Source organism: Pelobates fuscus, chromosome 4 (assembly GCF_036172605.1).
Source record: "Pelobates fuscus isolate aPelFus1 chromosome 4, aPelFus1.pri, whole genome shotgun sequence".
NCBI lineage: Eukaryota > Metazoa > Chordata > Amphibia > Anura > Pelobatidae > Pelobates > Pelobates fuscus.
The window spans coordinates 355,511,098-355,536,450 of record NC_086320.1 but is presented as its reverse complement, the minus strand read 5'-3'; the positions used below and the strand labels follow the sequence as shown (position 1 = coordinate 355,536,450).

General features: G+C 40.8%; 1 protein-coding gene across 2 annotated transcripts in view; it reads right to left on the bottom strand.

Annotated features, from left to right (window-relative positions):
* Positions 1-8,228: 8,228 nt before the first annotated feature.
* The window catches only part of ZEB1 (zinc finger E-box binding homeobox 1), a 120,070-nt gene continuing 102,945 nt past the window's right edge, over positions 8,229-25,353 (bottom strand). For both annotated transcript variants that reach the window (XM_063452601.1, XM_063452602.1), the window contains exons 6-9: positions 23,358-23,463; positions 20,335-22,112; positions 11,998-12,178; positions 8,229-11,038 (exon numbers count right to left, since the gene is read on the bottom strand). In XM_063452601.1, the coding sequence (XP_063308671.1) occupies positions 10,527-11,038; positions 11,998-12,178; positions 20,335-22,112; positions 23,358-23,463 (2,577 nt within the window). In that variant the 3' untranslated portion in view covers positions 8,229-10,526. The remainder of the gene's footprint in view (positions 11,039-11,997; positions 12,179-20,334; positions 22,113-23,357; positions 23,464-25,353) is intronic.

Here is a 25,353-nt window from a genome sequence, read left to right as displayed (position 1 = left end):
GCTCCATTTTTTAGGGCCCCTTACACAGCTCAAGGTCTGGGCCCCCAGGGGGCATACGCCTACAATGCCCACCCATAAATCCACCTACATGGCCCATCCATGAGTTGGGGATTTTTTATGTGTGCAATTTGTGTAAGGGATGTAGTGTGTTTGCGTGTAAGGAATGCATTGTATGTTTCTGTGTTTGCGTGTAAGGAATGCATTGTATGTTTCTGTGTGTGTGTGTAAGGGGTGCAAGGTTTGTTTCTGTGTATGTAATTGAATGCAGTGTGTGTCTGTAAGGGGTGCATTAATTATGTAAGAGAACGTAAGGGATGTATTGTGTGTGAGTAGGAATGCATTGTATGTTTCTGTGTGTGTGTGTGTGTGTGTCACTTAGTGCTCTCCCTTGGCCCCCTGTCCCTCTGCAGTCCCCCCTTGGTGGTCTTCTCACTCCCCTCTCCCCCCCTTAGTGGTCCTCCCTCTCCCAAACCCCTTAGTGGTCCTCCCTCTCTCAAACCCCTTAGTAGACCTTCCCCTACTCCCACCACCCCCTTAGTGGTAATCTCCCCCCCCCCTTAGTGGTCCTTACCCTCCTTCCCTCTCCTTAGTAGTCCTCCCTCCTTACCCCCCTTTGGTGGTCCTTCCCCCCCTTAGTGGTCCTCCCTCTCCCAAACACCTAGTGGACCTCCCCTCCTCCTCCCTCAGTGGTCCTTACCTTCCCACCCCGTTCCCCCTGTGTTCCTTCACCCCCCTCCCCCAGTGGTCCTGACTCACCCCTCCCCTAGTGGTCCTTACCCTCCCCTCCCCTAGAGGTCCTTCCTCCCTCCTCCCCTCCCGTAGTGGTCCTTACCCCCCCAGTGGTTCTTACCCCCCTGGTCCTTACCCACCCCCAGGGGTCCTTATCCACCCCCCTCCCTCCCCTAGTGGTCCTTATCCCCCCCTCTCCCTCCCTCCCCTAGTGGTCCTTATCCTCCCTCCCCTCCGCTAGTGGTCCTTACCGCCCCCTCATGGTCCTTACCCCCCCCAGTGGTCCTTACCCACCCCAGTGGTCCTTATCCACCCCCTCCCTCCCCTAGTGGTCCTTATCCCCCCTTCCCCTCCCTCCCCTAGTGGTCCTTATCCTCCCTCCCCTCCCCTAGTGGTCCTTACCCCCCCTCATGATCCTTACCCCCCCAGTGGTCCTTACCCCCCCTGGTCCTTATCCCCCCTCTCCCTCCCTCCCCTAGTGGTCCTTATCCTCCCTCCCCTCCCCTAGTGGTCCTTACCCCCCTGGTCCTTACCCAACCCCAATGGTCCTTATCCCCCCTCTCCCTCCCTCCCCTAGTGGTCCTTATCCTCCCTCCCCTCCCCTAGTGATCCTTTCCCCCCTCATGGTCCTTACCCCCCCTCCCCCCAGTGGTTCTTGCCCCCCTGGTCCTTAGCCCCCCCCCTGGTCCTTACCCACCCCCAGTGGTCCTTACCTCCCTCCCCTCCCCTAGTGATCCTTTTCCCCCTCATGGTCCTTATCCCCCCCCTGGTCCTTACCCCCCCTGGTCCTTACCCACCCCCAGTGGTCCTTATGCCCCCCATCTCCCTCCCCTAGTGGTCCTTATCCTCCCTCCCCTCCCCTAGTGGTCCTTTCCCCCCCCTCATGGTCCTTACCCCCCCAGTGGTCCTTACCCCCCTGCCCCTGGTCCTTAGCCCCCCCCGGTCCTTACCCACCCCCAGTGGTCCTTACCTCCCTCCCCTAGTGGTCCTTTCCCCCCTCATGGTCCTTATTCCCCCCCCCTCCTTACCCACCCCCAGTGGTCCTTATCCCCCCCTCTCCCTCCCTCCCCTAGTGGTCCGTTATTCCCCCCCCTCCCCTCGTGGTCCGTTATTCCCCCCCCTCCCCTCCTCTAGTGGTCCGTTATTCCCCCCTCCCCTAGTGGTCCGTTATTCCCCCCCCTCCCCTCCCCTAGTGGTCCGTTATTCCCCCTTCCCATAGTGGTCCGTTATTCCCCCCCACCCCCCCTCCCATAGTGGTCCGTTATTCCCACCCCCCCTCCCATAGTGGTCCGTTATTCGCCCCCCCACCCCCTCCCATAATGGTCCTTACCCTCCCCTCCTGCCCATGTAGCGTGGCCGGGCGGCGCGGAACCAGGGACAGGAACCTCTGTTTCCTGTACCCAGCCGCCGGCGGACTGACAGGAAGTGCTCACTCAGTGAGCGCTTCCCTTAAGTCCGCCGGCGGCCGGGTACAGGAAACAGAGGTTCCTGTCCCTGGTTCCATGCCGCCCGGCCACGCTACATGGAGAGACCGGCAGGAGGGAGCGCTCTGCGCTTCCCTCCTGCCGGTCACTGAAACCTGGCCGCCCTCCATGCAACAGTGCTGCGCCGCCTGGGGCTTGTTAAAGCGCTCAGGCGGCGCAGCATGAGGAGGCGCACCGGGGACAGGGATCCGGCGCCCCCTGATAAGTTGCGCCCTAGGCGGCTGCCTAGGTCGCCTTACAGGTGGCGCCGGCCCTGACTCTCCCGCAAACCCAAACGACTATTTTAATGCTCTCCTTCGCCTTGTTGCTCCCCCTCCTCCAACCACCCTGTCCGCCTCAAACTTTGCAACTCACTTCACTGAGAAGATTTCTACAATCAGGGAAGAGATCTCTAACCTCTCTCCCTACTCTTCATATACATCACCAAACCACACTCCCTCCACTTTTCTATGTTCATTCGCACAACGGAACGCATACTACAACGGAAGAGGTTTCTCCTCTGCTCCGGTCCTCCTGCCCCACCACCTGTTCACTAGATCCTATTCCCTCATATCTCATCCACACTCTGTCTCCCGCTCTTCCTCTAAAGTTTTAAATTTCTCCCTTTCCTCAGGCACATTTCCTTCACCCTTCAAGAATGCAACTATTACACCGATTCTGAAAAAGCCCCATTCAACTACCGCCCTATATGGCTACTGCCGTTTGCATCCAAGATCCCTGAGAGAGTTGTGTATGCGAGATTGACAGACTTCCTCAAATCCAACTCTCTGCTTGACCCACTTCAGTCTGGATTCCGCGCTCGTCACTCTGTTGAAACAACTGTGGATATCAAAGTATCCAACAATTTAATCGCTGCTAAATTTCGCGGCCATTACTTTATCCTAATTCTTCTTGATCTTTTTGCTATCTTTGACACTGTTGATCATCAACAGCTTCTTCTCATTCTCCGTAATCTCGGTCTACGAGATACTGCGCTCTCCTAGTGCTCCTCCCACCTCTCCCAATGCCTTTTCAGTGTTTCTTTCTCTGGCTATGCCTCTTCTCCCCAAACCCTCTCTGTTGGCTGTCCCCAAGGTTCTGTCCTTGGTCCCTTATTGTTCTCAGTATACACTGCCTCCCTTGGTAAACTCATCAGCTCATTTGGCTTCCATTATCACTTATATGCAGATGACACACAAATCTACCTGTCCTCTCTCCACCCATCTTGATTCGTGTCTCAGACTGCCTCTCTGCAATTTTCTTCTGATCTTTCCTCCCTCAAGTGTTGCTACTCCCGTGTCTCCCTCCCTCCAAGCCAACAGCGCCACCATCACCTCTACCTCGCAGGCACACTGCCTAGGTGTTCTCTTTGACTCCGACCTCTCCACCCCTCATGTCCAGTCGATCGCCAAATCTTGCCTCCTCCATCTAAAACACATAGCTTGCATCCGCCCCTATTTAACACCAGACGCGGCTATGGTGCTGGTCCTTGACGTTGTTCTTTCTTGCCTTGACTACTGCAATCCCCTTCTCAGTGGTCTTACCTGTTCCCAGATTGCACCACTGCAATCTATAATGAATGCGGCGGTGAGGCTAATTTTCCGGTCCACCCGCACCTCCCATGCCTCCCCCCCTGTCAGTCCCTACATTGGATTCCAGTTGGGTATAGGGCTCAATTTAAGATTCTGGTGCTTGCGTACAAGTCCCTACATAATGCTGCTCCAACCTAGCTATCCTCCCTAATACACAAGTATGTCCTGTGAAGGTCCCTGTGCTCTGCCGAAGACCTATCCTCAGGCTCCAATATCTGATGTTCGCCTTCAAGACTTCTCCAGGGCTGCACCTTTTCTGTGGAACTCCCTTCCCTTGTGTCGCTATACCACACTCCATCTAGCATGTAAGCTCATTGAGCAGGGCCCTCAACCGCCTTATTCCTGCACGTCCATTTGTCTGGTTACAATTACGTATCTGTTAGTCCACCCATTGTACAGCGCTACGGAGTTTGCTGGCACTATATAAATAATAAAATAATAATAAATTAACCGATAACAATGCTTGCCAGCTTGTGTGCCCCATATGTAAGCTGAAGGGACAAAGGAAAAAGGCGAGAAGGAAAGAGCTAGAGAGGAGTGGAGAAAAAAAACTAAAGAGGGGGAGGATGGGGAGGTGGATAAACTTCCCCTACCAGTTTGCCAGCCCGGCAGCAGATAGGTCAAAGAATAGGGTTAAGGGTTGGCACTGGAAACTTTCCAGTGTTGTACACAAAGTCCGGTCTTAAACAACTACTTGCATGGTCTACAGTCAGAACTACCATGTCACATGAGCCACTGGGTCAACAATCAATAACATTTGCAGGTATATGTCTGTTCTGGTCATGCACTCCAGCCAAGGAGTCCATGTGAGGGTACATTTGTCTAAGGTGCTCCAGAGGGCAGAAGTCAATGATTCCACATTGTATATCCCTTAATTCGTATGTTAACCTTTTGTCATGTGGTGCTCCATTATTTCTATTTTTTTTTTTGGAAGATGTAGCAATTTGCGTCACTATCCAATTCAGTACTGGCACAGTCAAGGCACAATGCATTGCAGTAGGTGAGAGATTTGGCACAATGACCACTTACAACCAGAGATTACGATAATCCAAAATGACATTATGACTGTATGAAGGCTTAATAGAAACCGCCGATGTTATGTTTAATTACAACTGGACAAATGCACAGCAAAATAATGAGAATTACCTTTTACCCGCCCTATGGTGTCACTACAGAGGGGGTGAGGGTAGGTAATTGCCCTGGAAAACATGGTGGATATGGCAACCATCCTTACAAAGATAAGAGCAAATGTTGGTTACGTTTTCTTGGGAATAATGGTGGATTGTTTAGTCCTGTAGATCATAATGCAGTGTAAGGGCTTTTATAAAGAAGTAAAGTAAGATGATTAAATACAAAATTAAACCATACCAGGAGACATTACTCTTCTTTTGGAACAACAGCAAAAAAGAGATGTGTGAAAAGTTCATCTTGATAAAGGGCTCATTAGCAAAATGTTAAAATGTAACAAACTCCATTTCTTTAAGCCCCTTATGGGTAATGTGCAATCCACCTTTAGGCAATCCAAAAACCAATTATGTGATCTGGAACCAAGCAGGACTACAAAATATCTCATATATTTATGGACAAGAATCACTGGGCATGCCCTTTCTGGGAACACCAGTGGCATAAGACGGTAGCCATTTCAAGATGGAATTCCAAGGTCTTCTAGAAGAAAATTAATCTTTCAAGAAACCTTACTTTTGGTAAAATAAACTTCCAAACTAACCTGAGGAAACCCAGCCCCCATCAAACCCACATGGAGCAAAGACACCCCTCTAATAAAAAAAACCCTGAATGTTTCTTATCTTGAAGTTTGTTGAGCTGCAGTGTCTCTTATGGTGACAGTGCCTATTAAACATGGCCAAAATGAGCTTTAAGTGATTTATCCAAATAAAAGTCCTGTTAATTTATTCTGGACATGTCTGGGATGGATCCTGGCAGCTACATGTTCTGCTAAGGCCATCAGTAAAGATCTCAGCCATGTTAAAGGAGTTTTGCAGGCCTTCCTTTGTAATTTATCAGGACTCTAAAGTGCCTCTCCACCTATTTTAAATGTGTTTTGGCACTTCCTGGGGTCCAACAATTCCCTAATGTGCTCGGTAACACACTTTATATCTCTATACCAATATTTACCAATTTTAAGACAAAATAATCCAGATACTTTTCTTAGGCCATAATTTTATATTTCGACTCCTGAATGTGATATGTGACAAACTAACCTCTCCAAGTGAGTTTGGCACGAGCGCCTGGAGGAGCCTGCTTGCCAGCCTCCTGCCCACAGACTACGGCCCTGCAGGGAAACCTGTAAAAGACTACCAAACTTGACCGACTGTTAGCACTTATTTCCCTGGAACTGTTTTGGGCATAGGACCATGTGCACGGTCGGTCAAAACTATGACTTCCAGGAAATTCCTGAACCCCCGCACCGATTTGGGTGATTTGGTGGATATGTTGTTAACCCAGATCGGGGCTATCAGGGGATGTAATGGGGTTTTAAGGGTTTTTAAGGTACTTTTTGGGGTTTCATAAAATTGTATGTTTTTCTGTGCTTGGAGATAATTGGGTTAGATTAGTACAGTTGCTGATGCAATTATTTCCTAAGCACAGAGGAGGGATTCTATTGTTTGTGTATGGGAGTGTCTAACTGTTTGACTCTGTTTTTATTGGTTTATTATATCTATTTATAAGGGTGACACTCTCAGAGCCCAAATTGTATTGGCAGATATTAAGTTTGCACTTTTAAGTTTCCCCAGTTTTTAAGAAATAATTGCCGAGCATCATGTCAAACATGGAATTTGTGAAGTTGGCACCATAATATAACCATAATGTCAGCATAACACATACAAACAATAAAACAAAAAAAATACACACACAAACTTGTTGATGTATTTTATTGTGAGAGGGAGCTTGGTAAAAAACTAGAAAATGACTATGATATAACAATAAACATAAAAAGGTCTGTTTTGTTTGTGTTTTTTTTTATCCCTGAAAAACAAATTGAAAAATAGAATAAACTAAAACATTAAAATAAAAAATGAAAAAAATAATAAACCAAAAAATTTAACATGAATACAGGACCAAATTGGCACAAAAAATGTTAAACATTGTTCCCACTTCCCAATACTGTATTATACAGTTAATCTAATTTGGCTTTCTAAGGAAGGACCTTGAGTTGGTTATGTTTATTAGAAATAAACTGCAAGGCGCAACGCCATCAATTGCACAGTGAATTTCAAAACTTTCATATCAAAAACCAGATAACGGTAAGATGACTTGATTGCAACTGTAAATCTAATACATTCCTGTCTTATTACCTGTTACAGTCCAATGCAAATATATATGTTAACATAACACTGTTAAATCGAGACTCAAACGCAAACCACGAGAACCATTTGTAGCTCAGCTTTAAATCTTATCAACTTTCCAAAATTTCATACTAAAATATATTATTGTATTAATACAAACTACAGTTTTATACACTAGACTGTGTAATAAATAAAGAAATATAAAAATAAGACACATAAATATAAAAGTTTTCTAAAACTAAAAAGGTACATGTCAATAGAAGGGTATTAATACTGTCAGGTTTTGAAGACGTACAGTACAAAAAACTTTGAGCTTTGCTAAACTAAAAGAACTCAAAAAAATAAAAAATAATAATACTGATAGGTAATTTTAGCTAACACCATTAATAAAATGAGGTCCATAATAGTTAGCATTTTTGAGCATACATTGGCATAAATTTTTTTCTTAACAAGAACAAACAAACAAATTAAGGGCCCCATTAAGATATAAGTACAGCCATAATATTAATCTCTATCTTATTTGAAAGACCACTTTGAAACACTTGTATTTGTGCGCAGGTAAGTTCCTTGTCATTTTTATTATAAATTTATTTTGGGACAACCAAAGCACAGACAGGCGATATGTAGCGGATTGAACCACTGATATATTAGTTTCTTTCAACATACAACTTAAAAATACCTGTAAATCCTCCTGTTCCGAGCCATTTTTAATTGTCAGCTGGTGGATTATGCACGGGCACGTAGGGTTAAAACAGCGTCAGCTCCCAGACTAACGCCTTTATATATATATTACTGATATATATTAATATTAAAACATACACCCTCACATATACAAGTGTTTCTATATTTTGAAAATCTTTGTAGTATTTAAAATTTAAACAACACTTTTCCACCAACCTGGATTAAGCAATTTTCTACCTGTCTTAATTAGTAGTTTTGTTTCACATCACAGCCAATCATGAATAGGCAACCAAAGCTGATTCTACGTCCGCTGTTTACGAACGTGGGATTTGTTATTTTTGTGTAAGAATATTTCAGTAGACTTGTAATATTAATCCGAAGTGCTGTTAGCTACTAACAAAGGTCATAACCCACAATCTCAATGAGAGATTTCTTCCCCACACATTGGTAGGTTCATTTTCTATCCCTGATAAGTCAGCTCAACCACTTCAGGCCACATGACAGACATTTTCCGTCATACCGAACTTTTATATCTGAAGCGGTGAGGTTAATGTGTGCCTGTCACGGTACACACACAGCGTATGCTTTTAAAAAACAACAACAAAATTTGTTAGCAAATGCATACATTTTTAGATATTTTATATTAATGCAATGTCCTTTCGCCATTTAACAACCAGCTCTTGGCATATGTGGTTGGCAAAGAGTAAATGTAACACCCACAAAGGCAAAATGATGGCACTCTCTGCTGGGGACTGGAGTTAAGTCTTAAACCAAATAACGTCTAAGGGTTTAAAGTGGACTTGTCAGTGACAGGACCTAGCAAAGTGCAGTAGAGTGGAGTACCCTCAGTTTAAGCATCAGTTAAAAGAATCCAATTCTTCCACGAGCAATATCCTCTAAGTTTCCCAACTCAATCCTGAATGAAGGTAAAATCCACTGACAAGTAAAAAATAAACAACAAAAACAACTGCGCAGGACAGGCATTCCGCTACAAACATTTCCAAAAACTACCAAACAAGTATATTTTTCAAAAAAAGTCAACTGTTGACAATTCAGCATACAAAAAATAAACAAGTTTGGAGCCCCTATAGGCACCGATACCACTTCATCTCAATAAAGTGGTTTGGGTGCAGTGGTTCTGTCATTTTAATAATGCAATATAAAACATTACATTGTGTAAAATTTGCACAGTTTATTTCTATTGCCAGGTACTGGAGGCACATCCCCTGTGAGAACCCAAAGAGCATTTGACTGGAACGGCGCGGCAATTTTTCGTGCATGCCCACTAGCGAGTTCATCAATTTTAAAGCCAGGGCAGAGAGGGAGTATAGGAAAGTTAAAATTACTTTTTACTGCAAAGGAGGGGAGGGACGACGATACTATAGCATTGGAAATACATGTCCGTATCCCTAACACTATTGTGTCCCTTTAAAGGGTCATGTGACACGGAAAACTACTTTCCCTAGATTGGTGGAAAAAAAAAAACTAATGTGGAGTTTGTAATAGTTCACCATTAGTGAATTATGGAATAGTAAATATATATCAAGGTAAAGTTCTTGAAAATATGCAAAACCTGTCTTTCTTTTTTTTTTGCGTAGATTTTGATTTTATAAAACACAGGTGAGATCGAAACACGCTACAATACTGAAAATTAAATGGAAACACTTTTTAAAATGATCGTTGGCATTAGCTACATAGAATAGATTATTAACACTATAAATGCTACTTATTACAGACCTCCATCGAACAAAGGCAAATTCAAGCCTTTTAAATACTGAAAATGGCACTTACAGCACAGAGGTCTTGCATAAGGCCAGTAGGAGATACATAGCTTTAAATCCTTCATATGGTTACTACATATTCAAGCAAGTACAAACACTGATTTTTGCAGTTTTTCCCAGAATAAATGGTTAATCCTTGCATCTGGAGCTTTATGAAAATAGTACAAGTTCACCTTAACAAGGAGAACGCACCCTAGACTTTACTACGGTGCTTTTTTTTTTTTTTCTCTTTACTGCTTAAAAAAAAAATTAGTCTGTAAATAATAAAAATTTGCAAACGATATAATCTATAAACTTCTACCTTGACTTGGACTTCTAAAAGGTAGTAGATGCACTGATAACTTTCAGAATGGCAGGAGAATGTACAAGGCAAAATGCACTTGCTTGCAGACACTCTAAAAGTTAAACATGCATTATTTGTAAAGGAGGAATTCTGTAGTGCAGATATACTCACATTTTTTTTTTTTATAAAATACTGAAGCGGATTTAATAAATGCAGCTGTTAAAAAAAAAAAAAAAAAAAAAAAAAAAAAGGATAAAAATTTCTCCCAAATGTACAAACTAAACAATAAAATAATGAAACGTAATACTGATAAAGGAAAGGTGTCCAGATGTGTGTATGACCGTGATGAGCAGGTTCATTAAAACCTGGTTCCTTTTTTTATTTTTTTTCTTCTTCTTCTTTTTTTTAAGCTTCGGAGTCATTATTTCTCTATATATATCTCTTTAACATTGCATGTAACAAACTGTTTCCTAAATTTATTTTTCTTTTTAAAATTGCTGTGAAAAATTTCTAAGTTTGATATTCAGGCACACCTGGATTTTTTTTTTTTTTTTTTTTAAACACAGTAGTGAACCGAAATCACAGTATACAAGTACTGCGTTTCAGAGAAAAGCATGTATAATATAGAATAAACTTCATTATACCGTAATTTCAAAAAAATGACATTTCCATATAGGAAACAGAGGACACTGCTAAGGTTGGGCTTCGTCTTTCTCCAACACATTCTTTTCTGTGACGTCTTCACCAAGACTTTTATCTTCATCTTTTGAAGTACCTTCTAATTGTTCTGCTTCACATCCTATTTCTTCCATGTCATGCACTTGATCACATTCTTTTTCATCCTGTCCATCGTCCGTATCTTTTTCGTCATCTTCTTCTTTTTCACTGTCTTCGTCCCTGGCGATACTCTCACGCTCGTCAGAGTCTATCTGAGAAGGAGATTCCTGCGAGTCCACATGGTCATTGCTAAGGTTCTCTTGTCCAGTGTCCTCCTGCTCGATTCCGTCACGTTCATCGGCTTCTTTCTTGCAATACGAATAACGATGGTTCATATGTTGAGAATAGGACCCAGAGTGTGAAAATCGCTTCCCGCATTTGTCACATTGGTAGGGCTTTTCACCAGAATGAAGACGCATATGTTCAATTAAATGGTGTTTGTGTTTAAATGCCTTTGCACAGATTCCACACTCATGTGGTCTCTTACCTGTCAACAAAGTAAAAAGATTATTTAGTTTCTATGTAGATAGATTTTCTCATTGTATCCTCACAGTCAGCAGTATTAGTTTTGCATGGTGATGACAACTTAAACAAAAAAATTAAGGGTGAGATGAAACTATGGAGTATATGGAAGCGGATTTGTCATCTACATTCATTCATGCATCCATGTTCTACAAAGCACTTTGCAAGATGTCTCTCAGTACATAACCCAAATAATGTTAAAAGGAACACTATAGCACTAGAAATACTAACCTGTATTTCTAATGTTATAGTGTCCGTATATAGATCAGTGCCTACCTCGTGTGTAATAAAAATTTGATTAAAAAAAGGTTTTACTTACCTTTTCTCCAGCACCAAGACTCACTCAGCTGCTCCGCCTGCCACGATGTCATCATGGAGGTGTTTCATCCGAGGGGTTCGTCCAATCCAATGCTCCTCATAGAGGGCATTGGGGACTGATGTGTGTGTGTGTGGCGTGGCTCGTACACCTATCCAATAATATGCTTCTCATAGGAAAGCATTGAATCCAGCGCTTTCCTTAAAACTGAAACTGTCGTGGCTGTGGAAGTGCCTCTAGTGACTTTCAGGAATTAGAGGCACTAACAGGCGTTCGAGGTGTGTTTAATCCTGCATTCTATGTACTGTGGTTTCTAAAAAAACAGCTTTACATTGCAGGGTTAAAACTACACGGCCACTGCACCCAGACAACTTAATTGGGATGCAGTGGTCTGGATTCCTTTAGTGGTCTTTTAATCATACATTCATACAGCAGAGACCCTCCCCACCGCACATCACCTTCTCACTTACGCATAGATTAGTACGAACCACATATGATAAGAAATCTACAGATTCCAGAAATTTGTTTCACCTAGCCGCTACAATATCTTTCAGTCACACTCAGCGTATGAAATAATCCCATGAATAGAGGTTTAGAAATGGTCACACCTGTGTGTTCGTATTTATGTCTAAGCAGTGAACTGCTCTTCTGGAATATTTTGTCACAGAGATCACAAGCATAGAGTCCGTTTTCTGTCTTCTTCAGCTTCTTTTTGGGTGGAGTGGAATCAGAATCATTTTGATCTTCTACATTTGAAACACCTTCTGAGCTTGTGTCCTGTCTTTCGTCCTAAAATTAACAAACACATTTTTAAATTTATGACATAACTTATCCTACAGAAGTAAGCAAAACCCCAACAATGTTGAGAACAACCATTATCTTCCAGCAGACTCTGCAAAGTTCTGGTCACTTTTTTTGTGAAAGTATTGGATGTGAACTCATATGAACTCGTTTTGGAACTATATAGGTTAAAGAAATAACAGTATTAAGATGATTTTGTGAACTTTTCACTGGGAGGATAACAAGATTAAAACTTAGTTTTATATTTGGACTTGTCAAAGTTTGGAAGTTTGAATTCAACTACTAGTCACATGGAATAGCAAACCAAACCACCAAACAGGCGACTTATTGCAATTACATTAATATTAATGAGATTGGAACTTTGGAAGGAAAGTACATTTCACCAATTTAACCTGGGTTGTGTTTTTAGTTGAGAGTTACATGCTTCCAATCAATCAGAATCGTATTTAACCCCTAGTGAGTGTGCCATGGACCCTCTAGGCTTGCAGTGGTGAGTAACTTAAGTTGTGGCTAGAAGCATAGACCTTGATATTTTAAGATTTTAAACCTTGCCCCTTAACAAGTTTCAGTATACAACATATGTCAAAAGTAGTCAAAAAACTTTTTATGTATTAATGTACAAATCTGGCAGGGGAAACACCAGAATTTGGGGCTTACCAAATTGACAAAATGTAGAAAACAATTTGATCTATTTGGTAACAGTCAGAATATATTTTTTGAAGAATATTTGCCCTTCCACTCCTCTTCAGTAGAGACATTGAAATATATTGGTTTCATGCTATACATTTAGAATGGTTGTAACAATAAAGGAAATACCCTAGTTTATTGATCACAATAAGTCTTGTATACAACATGAAGAATAATATCATTAGTGTCTAAAGTGTGGTAAATGAACGTCTGCTTTTATCTTCAAGACATCAGAACTACATGAACACAGCTAAAAACACACCAGGTTTGACCTTGAGGTTATGGATCTGACAAACTTTTCTTCTCCAAACCATAGGAGGCAAAGTACGAGCAACAGCTCCACCAACCCCCTGTCCATCTCCACTGCCTTGGTTACATCTCCACCATCAAGAGACCGTCCCTTTTTAATGATCACCCAGTTTTTGGAACTAGCATAAGCATTTTCTTCTCTATAGGAAGATCAATAATGATGAACATTTGAAATTCATTAGAATTTAAAAAATATACAAGGTGAGCATTGTAAAGTATTCTACTAGGAAGTTGTGGAACACTTTAAACCATGATTTTGCTGTGTTGTCTCTTTCAAAAATGTAATTGATCAAACTTGGCATTTTACAGTTTGGTGAGTAGATCCCAAATGTTTTTACGGTTTCTAAAGTATATATACACACACACTTTTTAAAACATTAGGTTTTTATACAGTCCGAACCATGAAGTCAGGATAAGTGTGCGTCACTGGGAGCATCAGACAAGAGAAAACATTAAAGGATTATAAAACTATGTTTGGAAGCTAAAACCCTGCTGAAGGAGGGACAGTCAATCCTCTAAGCACAGACAGTTCAACAGGTACAAATGTATCTTAAACAGCCTTATGGAATTAGATCGGAAAGCTTATTTTTACCTGCCTAGTTTTCCTCCTACCTGTATGTTAAAATATGTTGATTAGATTCCTAGGTTTTAAGAAATTAAATATAAAGTACCAAAATTAATTGTCCTGTAATTTAGGATGAAAGCTTTTCTGGTGATTACAAGCTCACTTCCAGTACAGTACAAATATTATTTTCAAAATAAAAAATGACTGAAATAAATGATGAATTATATTTAAATTAGAATTAATATATAATGTATATATGTATGCAATACTGAAGAGATGTCAAAGCATTGCCATTGGAAATTATTTGTTTGTTGAACTAAATCCTCTCATTATCTCAAATTGTTTTAAGACAGCTTAATATATGGGTGATTGCAGGAATGTATTTGTCTGGAGAATCAGAATGTGTGACACAGTGGTGTATCCAGTGGTGTATTCTGGTTTTGTGCTGCCCTAGGCATCACAAAACCCAGGCACCTCCCCTTCCTAATGTCTCTTCTTGACAGACACACACCCTTACTGATGCATGCACTGACATACACTCACTTACAGATACACAGACATTGTCACACACACTTTCACTGAAACATACACACTTACTCATAGTTACACACACACTCACTCACATTCACTGACAGACATGCATTCACTGTACAGGTAGTGGAACTGCACTCAAACCCTTCACCCTGGAATCCTTGGGTGCTAACCGGATCAGTCCCAGTACCAAAGGACCAAATGTATAGTTTAAATGTAAAGTAATCCAGGCACTCCAAAGTGTTCCAAAATATAGGCAATTTTTATTGGACCCAAGAACCAAAATACAACGTTTCGACCCCCTCAAGCTGCATGCATTCACTGACAGACACATTCACACTCACTGACAAGAGACACATGCACACTCACTGACAGAAATGCATACACACTCACTGTCACAAACACACACACACATTTACGCACTGACAGATACACACTGACAAACACACATATACAAAACTCACTGACAAACATATATACATTCAGTGTCAGACACACACATTGACTGACAGACACACACTAACAGACATACACATTCACTGACAGATACATACTCTCAGTAACAGACACGCATACACACTGCTGAATACATACATGCTGAAACACGCATACACACACTGACAAACACACATACACACTGACAAACACACATACACACTCACTGAGAAACAAATATACACTCTCCGGGACAGACACGCACTCACTAACACACACACACACTCTCACTAACAGACACACACCAACACTCTCACTAACAGACACACACTAACAGATACAAACACTAACACTCACTAACAGACACACACTAACATACTCACAATTTTTTACATTTTTTTTTACCCTTTGGTAGTGCTTTAGTGGATTCTTCCCTGGGATCCAGTGGGGCTGATGCTGGCTGGGTGGGCAGGCAGGCTCATAGTGGAGGCAGCGAGGGAGCTCTGATCCTCCTGCTTAGCTCCCTCGCACTCCTCTTAGTGATACCGGAGCATATTCCTGCTTTGGCATCACTGCGGTGCACGCGAGGGAGCTGAACAGGAGAGAGCACTCCCTCGCCGCCCGCCTACATTAGCGGCTTCTTTTGTCACCCCCCTGAAAGTGCCACCCAAGGCAAATGCCTTGTCAGCCACATGATAAATACAGTACTACTACTTGGTGTATCTATGTAAAGTGTCAGTATGTATTTATGCAGGGATGTGATTGTATAGAGCAGTACAAACCTGAGGCACATGTGCCACAACAGGCAAGCACAGGCCCCTCTCTTTGTCACGTCAAGTGTACTCTGGGGACGGTGCTATTGTAAGGTGGCCCATAGAGAACATGTCTGAGGATCAAATTGAGCAATGGATTAACATTTAAAAATATATTCCTTGATGGTACAATGGTGGAGTGCATGGTCTGCAGACCATATTAATCACCATATTAATCACTTCCGGTGCAGATCATATTAATCACTTCCTTGCAGTTTCAGTACTCCGTGAGAGAGTCAGCACAGTCGCTGGAATTCTCAGTCTGTGCTCTGACTTCCTCACAAAGCTCCAGATCAAGGCAAGCAATTCATTTGTCTGCACTAGCCGTAGTTGTAAACCATGCACTCCACCCCTGGACCACCAGGTAATTGTTATTAAGACCACTGACCATGGGATGTATTGATAACTGCAGTGAAGCAACATGGATGTATGATTATCCACTAGTGTCAGTTGGGAAACCTTAACTCCCAATGGACCACCAGTTATTAACCCACACTGTAAAACATTTAAGCAGGACAGGGACATAACATTTTTCTATTTTATGTCGTCGATACAGTTAAAGTTAAATAAATACCAACCTCAGATATCACATAAAGCCTGTTTAATGGTTGGCAATTTGAGTAAAATAAGTTGGTTTCCAGTTGCTATTTGGGCACGCATATCAACGCATATCATTAGATCGCTAAATCCAAATATTACTTGGTAACTCCCTCTTCGTGTCACTTGGTCTCTAGCTGAGTATATCACTTGTCATTAGGTTTCACATAAACATGTAAGTTGCCCTCACCTCAAAATGTATTTTATTTTTATCAGACGCCCTCAATCAGAGGCCGTTAAAATTAACTGGATATTTGGGTATATGATTTCTATCAAACTAAATAGGTATACTGTGGTCACATTGAGGGAAAAAAAACCCTGTTAAATGCCTTCCATCTGCCTACTTTCTAAACTAAACTAAATTTTAAAGACTAAAAAGGGGTCAGCTGAAAGTTTTGTGGGTTTGATAAATACGAATGGAAAAATGGTGGGATTATAGTTCTCGTTCTTTAAGGTTGGTAATCATAATATGAGTTATAACATGCTCTAACAGCAGAGGTCTACTTTTTGGGCTACCCTTGCTTTAAAGTTCACTTTAATTTCACCTCCACACGCATCGTTTTAGTAGTTCAATGTCATGTGTGGCCCCAGAGACAAGGCTGTACAAAGATTCTTATATGTTACTGCCAACTATGCACTAGGTGGTAATTAACACAACACATCATTACATAAGTCCAGTGTTCCAAAGGTCTACAAGATTCTTGCAGTTCAAACTACAGGTCAGGAACAACTGACAAATTATAGAGCATTTAGGAACAATGCGGAAATAGAGACCATCGGTGGAGTTATAAAGAAGTTGTCAAATTTGATTTCTGTATCCCCTCTTTGATAGGTCTGTCATTGGATACCTAAGAACCTGAGCCTTAGGCAACAGTGGGATCCAATCATTCTCAAAAAGTAGTCCAGCAGGGAACTGCATGGATCTGTTTGTCACCCCACGTGCCAGTCATCAGACAAGTTAGCCTGGAGGGTAGAGGGATATCTGTAAGCTTTAGATACACTGAGTATATGAATAATGTAAAAAAAAGAGGCAGAAGTGGTAAAACAAAACTAACAAAATAAATAAAAACACAAACAATACAAAAACAACATTGAGTGGGACGGAAGTACGTTGCTAGACTTGTGACACTTCTGCTCGAATGCCAAATATTAACTCAAATTACAAAAATTAAATAGTGTGGAACTATTTTTCAAACGTGCCATGTACGTGAAAATAGATCACTTGTAATTATTTTTGAGGTTTCACCTCTTGTTAAAAAATAAAGGTGGCACAGAGGAATAGTTCCTGACGCAGCTGGTTAAATGAGAACTTGAAGAGATGGATTCTTTCAAGCTAACGTCAGGCTGGGTGCAGTGTGGGTGGACAGGTGTTTACTGCTGTGCTAAGACGAGGAGGACTTCCATTAGTGACAGAAGCACCTCTAACCACGTTTGTGTGATTCTGTGAAAGATAACACTTGAACCTTAGCCACATGCAAAGAAACAGAAAGAACACATGCTTATTATAGTCCTTCCACATCAGAAAATGCTGTGCTTAAAGGAAATGTGGACAGAGACTTCTGAGACTATTCAAGTAAACAGCCCAAAACTTAAAAAAACGTCTGACCATTACAGTCTTACCTAGCAGAAAAACACGGCTATTGCTACTTTAAAGAAATAGTAAAATCCAAATGTGACCATGAATGTAGCACCTATGTTTTTATTCTAACAGGTTGTAAGCTACATAGTAAGCAATCTTAAATTTTTGCAGATGATATTTCACCTTCGTCAGACTGTACGCTTTTCGAAAAGGGGATCATTTAATTACCATGGTCCTATGTTGCATCATTTGCAGTCAGTATATTAATTTATTTACTGTATGTTTTGCTAATATGTGCTTTTTTTTTTTTTTTTTTTTATAAAAACGTTATTATAATGAATGACTTACAATAAAAAAACATATTGCATGGTGCAGCCGATACGTTGCTCACGTGTTGTACAGAGTTTGGGGCTACAGCATTGCATAAGTTTCATCCTGTCCACAATTAGAAAGATAGACTCCTAGTCACACCAGCTGCACCATTCATTCTTTTCCACTACTGATGTGCAGGGAGAGAAGCTGGGGAGACAGACTAGTCAATTCTCCCTCCACACATTCTCCCTTGGCAAACCAGTAACTGGAGAAGGGCTTAAAGCCGTCAAAAAAGCAGTCAAAAGACATAAGACAAAGTAGGGACTTTACCATGACAAAAGGTGGAGCTACAGCCATCAAGGTTTATCACTTGAAGCAGTTCATGGTGAGATAATATCTATGGAGGCTACCGTGGGATCCTCCATTGACATCAGTGTTGTACTCACAGTATATATGAGAGTACAGCACAGACATAGGCTACTGGCTGACGAAATGCCAAGAGATGTAGATCGAAGATGAAGGCCCCAGAGGAGTACAGGATTAGGAAGTACAACTACTTCTACTGTAACACCATCGGCAAACTTTGCAAAATAGACTCCAGAAGGTGACAGACCAGCAAATATTAAAGACAGCAGAGGGGAAACACGAGTATGCATGCACATACATATTTACACCACCATTCTTTACGGGCTATTTAAATCTGTGTATTATACAACATGTTGAAATACTGCATATCTGGTAATGGAAGAAACCCACACAAACTTCCAAAAAAGTGTTATTACAGTAGAAGTGGCGTGACAATGTGATGAGATGATAAAACCAATTTTTAATCACTAGACTAAAGAGCCAGTATACATATAATATATTTCGGCACATATATATTATGGTTTGGAGTAACCATACTATTGAGTGGTACAGATAAACAATAACGAAAATATTACATAACTGTGTGATACTCTGTAATACACTAACGGGATCTTATAACACCATTCAAAAGGCAATCTCTTAGAATAACGTTTATGAAGGTTGAAAGGAGAATAATTGCCATTTTCTGATTACTGAAAATACATTTTATATGACATAAAACCACATTGCGTATTATTCTGAAAGGTCAGCCCAGCACTCTCAAAAGAAACACTAAAGGCACCTTTAATTGATTTGAGTGGTTATGGTGCCTGGTGTATCTGGGTACTGGGTTTCAAGTCAATAGTAAACAGACTACTCATAGTTCAGTAGAGATTATTGGCCCCCAACAGCCTGGCCTTCAATGATGAAATGAGGACGGGGGAGCTACGCTGCACTCCACACAATACCAGGGGTGGGGTGATTAGCTGAGAGCATTAGCTGAGCACACTTAGACAATGGCTTATATGAATTGGTATACTGCGAGGCAGCAGCATAGCTCCGCCATATTGTGATTGGAGGCCGGCCGTTTAGACAAACTGATTTGGAAGAATGAATGTGGATGGTTATGCTGAAATCACCTGTTATCTAACAGAAGACCACACAGGTAAACAATTTGTTGTGCATTTACAAATTCTAATAACATGTTACGGGCAAATCAATAATGCAATTTAAGATGGTTTTAGCCTTTAACTCTGGTTAGTCTTTGTTCATATAATTTACACAAATAAGACTAAAAGGGGCACTTCACTGCCAAAATAATAAAAAAAAAAATCTAATTTGCTGTTTAGAAGATATTCCGCCAATGAAAACATGAATAGATTTAATAATGCATTTTTTGCATCGGACGTGCAAAACAGCTCACAAAAGCAGCAGATCTCTTGCCTGAAGCCTCACAGACTTCCCAATGCAGCTCAATGAGATGTCTTTGCAAGGCAGGTGCTCTGTTCGATTGCTGTCTCTTGAGTTTAGCTCCACTGAGCTTAACAACCAGGAAGTAACAGGCCCTGTTATCTGAATGACAGCCAGGGGGGGGTGTAAATTGGTTAATGTATAAAAGATTACATTTCTATTAATATCTGCACTTTTTGTAACATGAATAAAAGCACACACTCTATACAAATAAAGCATTTCAGCAAGCTACAGTGCTTTATGAATCGAGAGTGTCCCTTTAAAGCTGGCTGCCCCGATGTAATCTTTTAATTTCAAATCATAAAGAAAAAAAAAGAAAAATCTAAATTTTCCTTTAAAGGCCTGCATACAGCCCACAAGCCAATTAAACCAATTAAAGCTCTTATCACTCAAATAAATCATTTTTCTGATTGCCTAAGTGTCAACAAACTATCAAAAACCAATCAAAGAAAACTAATGTAATGATAAACAAGGTTAACAAAGAGAGACTTGGCAAAATTACCTGATTTCCATTTGTCTGGATGGTTTTTTGTTGTGGTTCTGGAACCGCAGGACTAGAAGTGGTTGAATACGTATATGTCACTTGAGGAATTAAAATAGTCCGCTTATTGGCAGCTAGTGCTCTTAAACATGGTACACTGTTCTGATCAGTAATGGCAACAATTGTAGGTAACTGGGCAGTGACTGTTGGAATTGCAATGTTTATTGGATTGGCACTTGGGTTTAAAATAAGAGCTGTTTGGGATTTTGTATCATTGTCCATTTGCGTTGGCTCTTTTTTCACACAAGACAAGTTCAATGGTTCTTCTTGAACAGAATAAACACTGCTCTGGTAAACACTAGTTATGGAAGGTCTTTCGGCCAAGTTTCCTTGTGGCTTTGGTAAAGATAAATCAAGAGGCTCTACTTGATTTTCTTGGTCTTCTTGTACCCCATCAGAGTACGTCTCACCTTCGGAACTTTTTAGAGATGAGAGGTTTAGTGGTGATGGTGAAGATGTGACACTGGTTGAACCGTTGACAGGTAGGGTGTCCGAGGGCTCGTTGTTGGGAGGATCAGATAAGTCATCTGTGCCATTCTGAACTTTGCTCTCCTCTTTAGATCTAACACTGTTTTCTACAGAAACACCATTTTCTCCAGGTTTTGGAGAAGATGACCTTGAAGAGTTAACAGAAATTTCTCCATTCTGCATCTTCGCAAACCATTTCTTTACCGTGTCCAGTGGTAAATTTACGGAATCTGCAATTTTTGTAAGTTCTTCGGCACTTGGCTGTGCATTCAAAGCGTAATAGGCTTTCAAAAGAGATAAGAAATTTTTCAAAGGAGGCTGACTAGACGTTAGATTCCCATCTACAACATCCACAGACAATGACTCAGATTTAACGGTCTCTGCTTTGCTAGTTTCAGGAAGCAGATCGCTTTTTTTCTGACCACAGTGCTTAACTTCTTGAAGTGCATTGATGTCTCCTGGACGAACGTCTGGAGTCGAGCCAGTGCTTTCCCCGGCAAACTTGGTGTCCTTTTCTATTTTGATGGTGAGGTCCTCTGGTAATTTTTCGGTTTTGCAAATTTCTGCTGGGACAGGCATTTCTTTTTTTAAATTTTGCGCAACAATGGGAAGCTGACTTGGCTGCTCCAAACTGTAATTAATTATTATTTTGGTTGTACCATCCTGATCAACCAAGGGAAGACTAAATGCTGAAATAACAGAATGACCCGCTTGTTGTATAGTTGCAGAGGTGAGTGTGCCTTGTTCTTTGGATGTAAGGGTTGCGTGATTATTTTCCAACATTTTAATTACATTCCCATCAACAGCCATCTTTAGAACATTTTGAATGTCACTAAGATTAATGCTTATAGGTGATACCAGCCCCATCGTTGGTAGGACAACAGCCTGGACCACACCCTGAGGAGAGCTGGTGGCCTGCAGAGTACTACCAGTACTGAAGACTCCATTTTGCAGCGTGCCTGTACAGTTAATTCCTGACGTGACCACTATTGGCTTAATTTCATAATCCACAGGTTCGGTTTTAATTTGGTTTACAGGAAGCTGCTCCTGTAATGGTTTATTTTCAATCTTTTGCCTGATCTGTGGTCGGGCTGGACTCCCTGGGGAAGCCGAAAGGGAAGGTGAAGAGCACTGTGGAGTCTTTAAACCAGATCTTGCCCGTCCATTAACTGGAACTACGCCTATACATTTCTTACTGCTTATATGGGAGCTATAAGAACCAGAATGGGAAAATCTCTTCTTGCAATTAGGACACTCATATGGCTTTTCTCCTAAAATAAATACAAATATATATTTGTCAAAAATATGGACACACGCACACACGATTCTCAATGTGCAGCTTGACAGTTTAATAGTAGATATTTTATATCCAGCTCAAAACTAAACCAAAGACAGATTTGTCGATCAGTACACTTGTAGGTTTGTGATGTGTATCTGTATTTATTGATATTACTGTGGTCAACACTGGAATAAAATCAAATGAAGAGCACTGTCACCAGGGCTTTGTGTAGCTTGAAGCACAAGGGATTATGTTTCACGATAGATGGGGAGCTAGAAAACGTATTCCGTTTAGGATGTTTAGGCAAATTTAGCACTTCTACCTAATTAACTATTTAAAAAAAAAAAAATTTCATGAGGCAGAATTGTTTTTTTAAAAAAATGTATTTAAATATATAGCAACTACATAGAAAATTGATTTGCCCTTACACCATGGGTGATCTACACATCCCGTGTTTAGAATGAATAACATTCATCATTCCATCCAGGTATTTTTTTGTTTGTTTGTGCAAAATGATAATAAAAGTTTAAACCCTTAAGGACACATGACATGTGTGACGTGTCATGATTCCCTTTTATTCCAGAAGTTTGGTTCTTAAGGGGTTAAACACACACACAGGGTTATTTACTAAAGGGAGAATTAAATGAATGTAAAATTTAAGGCCAGAGTATTCAAACTGAAAGCATTGTTGAATTTTTCTATTTTCTAGTTACTATTTTAACCTTAATTTTGAAATGAATTTTGATTTCTCCCTTTAGTAAGTAACTCTGACAGAGCAGCAAAATGTCAAGAATAAAGTTTTGTTTTATCATTTTTATTTCTGGCTATATAATTCTTCATTTCCTAGTCTTCACATGAAGGTTTAGTAAAGATTTGACCATCAAGTACAAGGCTATTGTAAAGACAATAGTGTTGTACTTTCACGACAGCAACAAGTGAACAAAATCCCTTTGGTATTCGAGAGACGAACGCCCTGCTATTAAGGGTAGTGCTTGGATATAATAGAACAGATAAAACCGACAAATAAAAAGCAAGAGAGAACACAGGCAATGCGGTGCATAGGGGCATGAAATACTGTGTATTTAAGGACTAAAATTGGTTAATTTATGAAACAAAATTGTATATATATTTTTTTTAAATAAAAGTCAAAACCATGCATTTGCAGCATTTGAAAAAAAAAAAGAGGCAGAAATATTTACCCAGAATCTGAAATACACCCTTACAGCAAAGTACGTACCACTGTGAATTCGCAAATGTTCCTTTAGATGATGTTTATATTTAAAAGCTTTTCCACACTCTGTACATTTGAATTTACGGTTACCTCCAGACTGCGTTACATGCCTCTGTAAGATTACAGGAAAAAACATATAAAATCAAAACAAAAAGAAAAAAAAAATAATAAAAAACTGCAACAAAGTTTACATCTGGGCAACAAAATACATTTGTAGTTGAGGACAGGAAGCACAAATGTGTTTCTCTATGATATGATACGATTTCAATATATTACCTACTGAAGAATATTTTTTTTGGCCATAATTTATTTTTGTCAGGGCTCACAATATTCACTCACCTTACAAGTTCCATTGGCAGAATGTCTCTTCATGAACTGTTAACAGACTCAGTATATCATGCATTCTAATTAATTTGCTGAGCAGGAGTTGTTGGTACATGCCCCCTTTTTACACACACCTGTCTCCTTGCTCCGTGGCAGCTCAGTGTAAGTAATATAAATGATACATCATTATATAAGCTTCATGTCATACTTCTTGCACTGAGGTGCAGGGGATCAGTGAGACAGGTACGTAGTGGGGTAGCTTTAAAGCCCAAACGGCTCCTTTTTGGTTACACTGCAGCTGGAAGAAACAGGAGTTAATCATGTTTGCTGGTCCAGGGGAAGGCTTGGGGAACATTGAACATTAACCCCTTTTTTTTTTTATATAATTTTTTATTTTTGCAGTGCATTACATTTTCACATGCTGAAGTAGTCAATACAGGGTCATTTGACATAACAACATATCGCAGTGTGTGCCCTGTCATGGCTCACGCAATTTGCACTTTTTATCAACATTAGGAAGTAGTAATAAGGTACATTAATCTGACATTACTTTGTTTGCCTTGGTATCGTGAGAAAGTATATTTACAATTTTTAACATTAAGGTGCACAGTAGCCTCCCCAGGATTGCTCGCTACGATCTTACATATTTAAGTAGATTATTTCCAGTACCTGCGTGAGTTCCACTGCGCACCCTTTACCATAGGGTCATATCATAGAAAAATAGAGAGAGGTGAGAAGCAAGAAAAGATAGAGAAAGGAGAGAAGTGGCTGCGCGACCCCAGGGGAGGGGGGAGGGGACTGATGGGAGGGGGAGGAGCCGGCACCACAGGCTCCAATTTAGTCCTGAAATGTTGCATAAACCGGGCAGTGGGCAAAGCCCACTCCCAATCAACATTTACTTATTTAATACTTTTACTGCTGCAATTATCTTGTGAGTAGCTGCTGTGTGTGATTGAGCGGTTATGTGTAATAAATATAATTATGACATTTTTATTTTAAGTTTTTTTGCAGTACAGTCACGGAAAGAGGCTTGGGAGCGGTTTTCAAGAACAGTCGTATTCTGACTTTCTCTTTTACTCAAAATGTGTTTGCTGTGCTACTGTCACAGCTCTGCTATTTAAGCAAAATGTTTGCCACTCTGATTTTAATCACGATCGCATTGCCTTTAAACTGTAATTTTGTGGGAATTTGGAGTTTAGTAAATAAACTTCCAGGTACAGTTCTGTATATGTATTAGAGAGTGTGGGTTGGTGATTAAGCAGCGTGTGTGTGTATCAATAAATAGTTATTTAAATATTGAGAGATTACTGATTCACATACACTGGGAAGGGTAGCGTGCTAAATGGGGACACATTCAATTTAAACTAAATTAAAGGGACACTCCAGGCACCCAGACCACTTCTGCCCATTGGAGTGGTCTGGGTACCAACTCCCATCATCATTAACCCTGCAAGTGTAATTATTGCAGTTTTTATAAACTGTAATAATAACCTTGCAGGGAAAAGTCCTCCTCTGGTGGCTGTCAACCAGACAGCAACTAGAGGGACTTCCGGGTTCTTAAAACACGAAAAGTGTTTTAAACAACGCTGGACATCCTCAAGCTATGCATGAGGACCTCCAGCATCACAGGAATCCCCATAGGAAATCATTAAATAATGCTTTCCTATAGGGAGGTCTA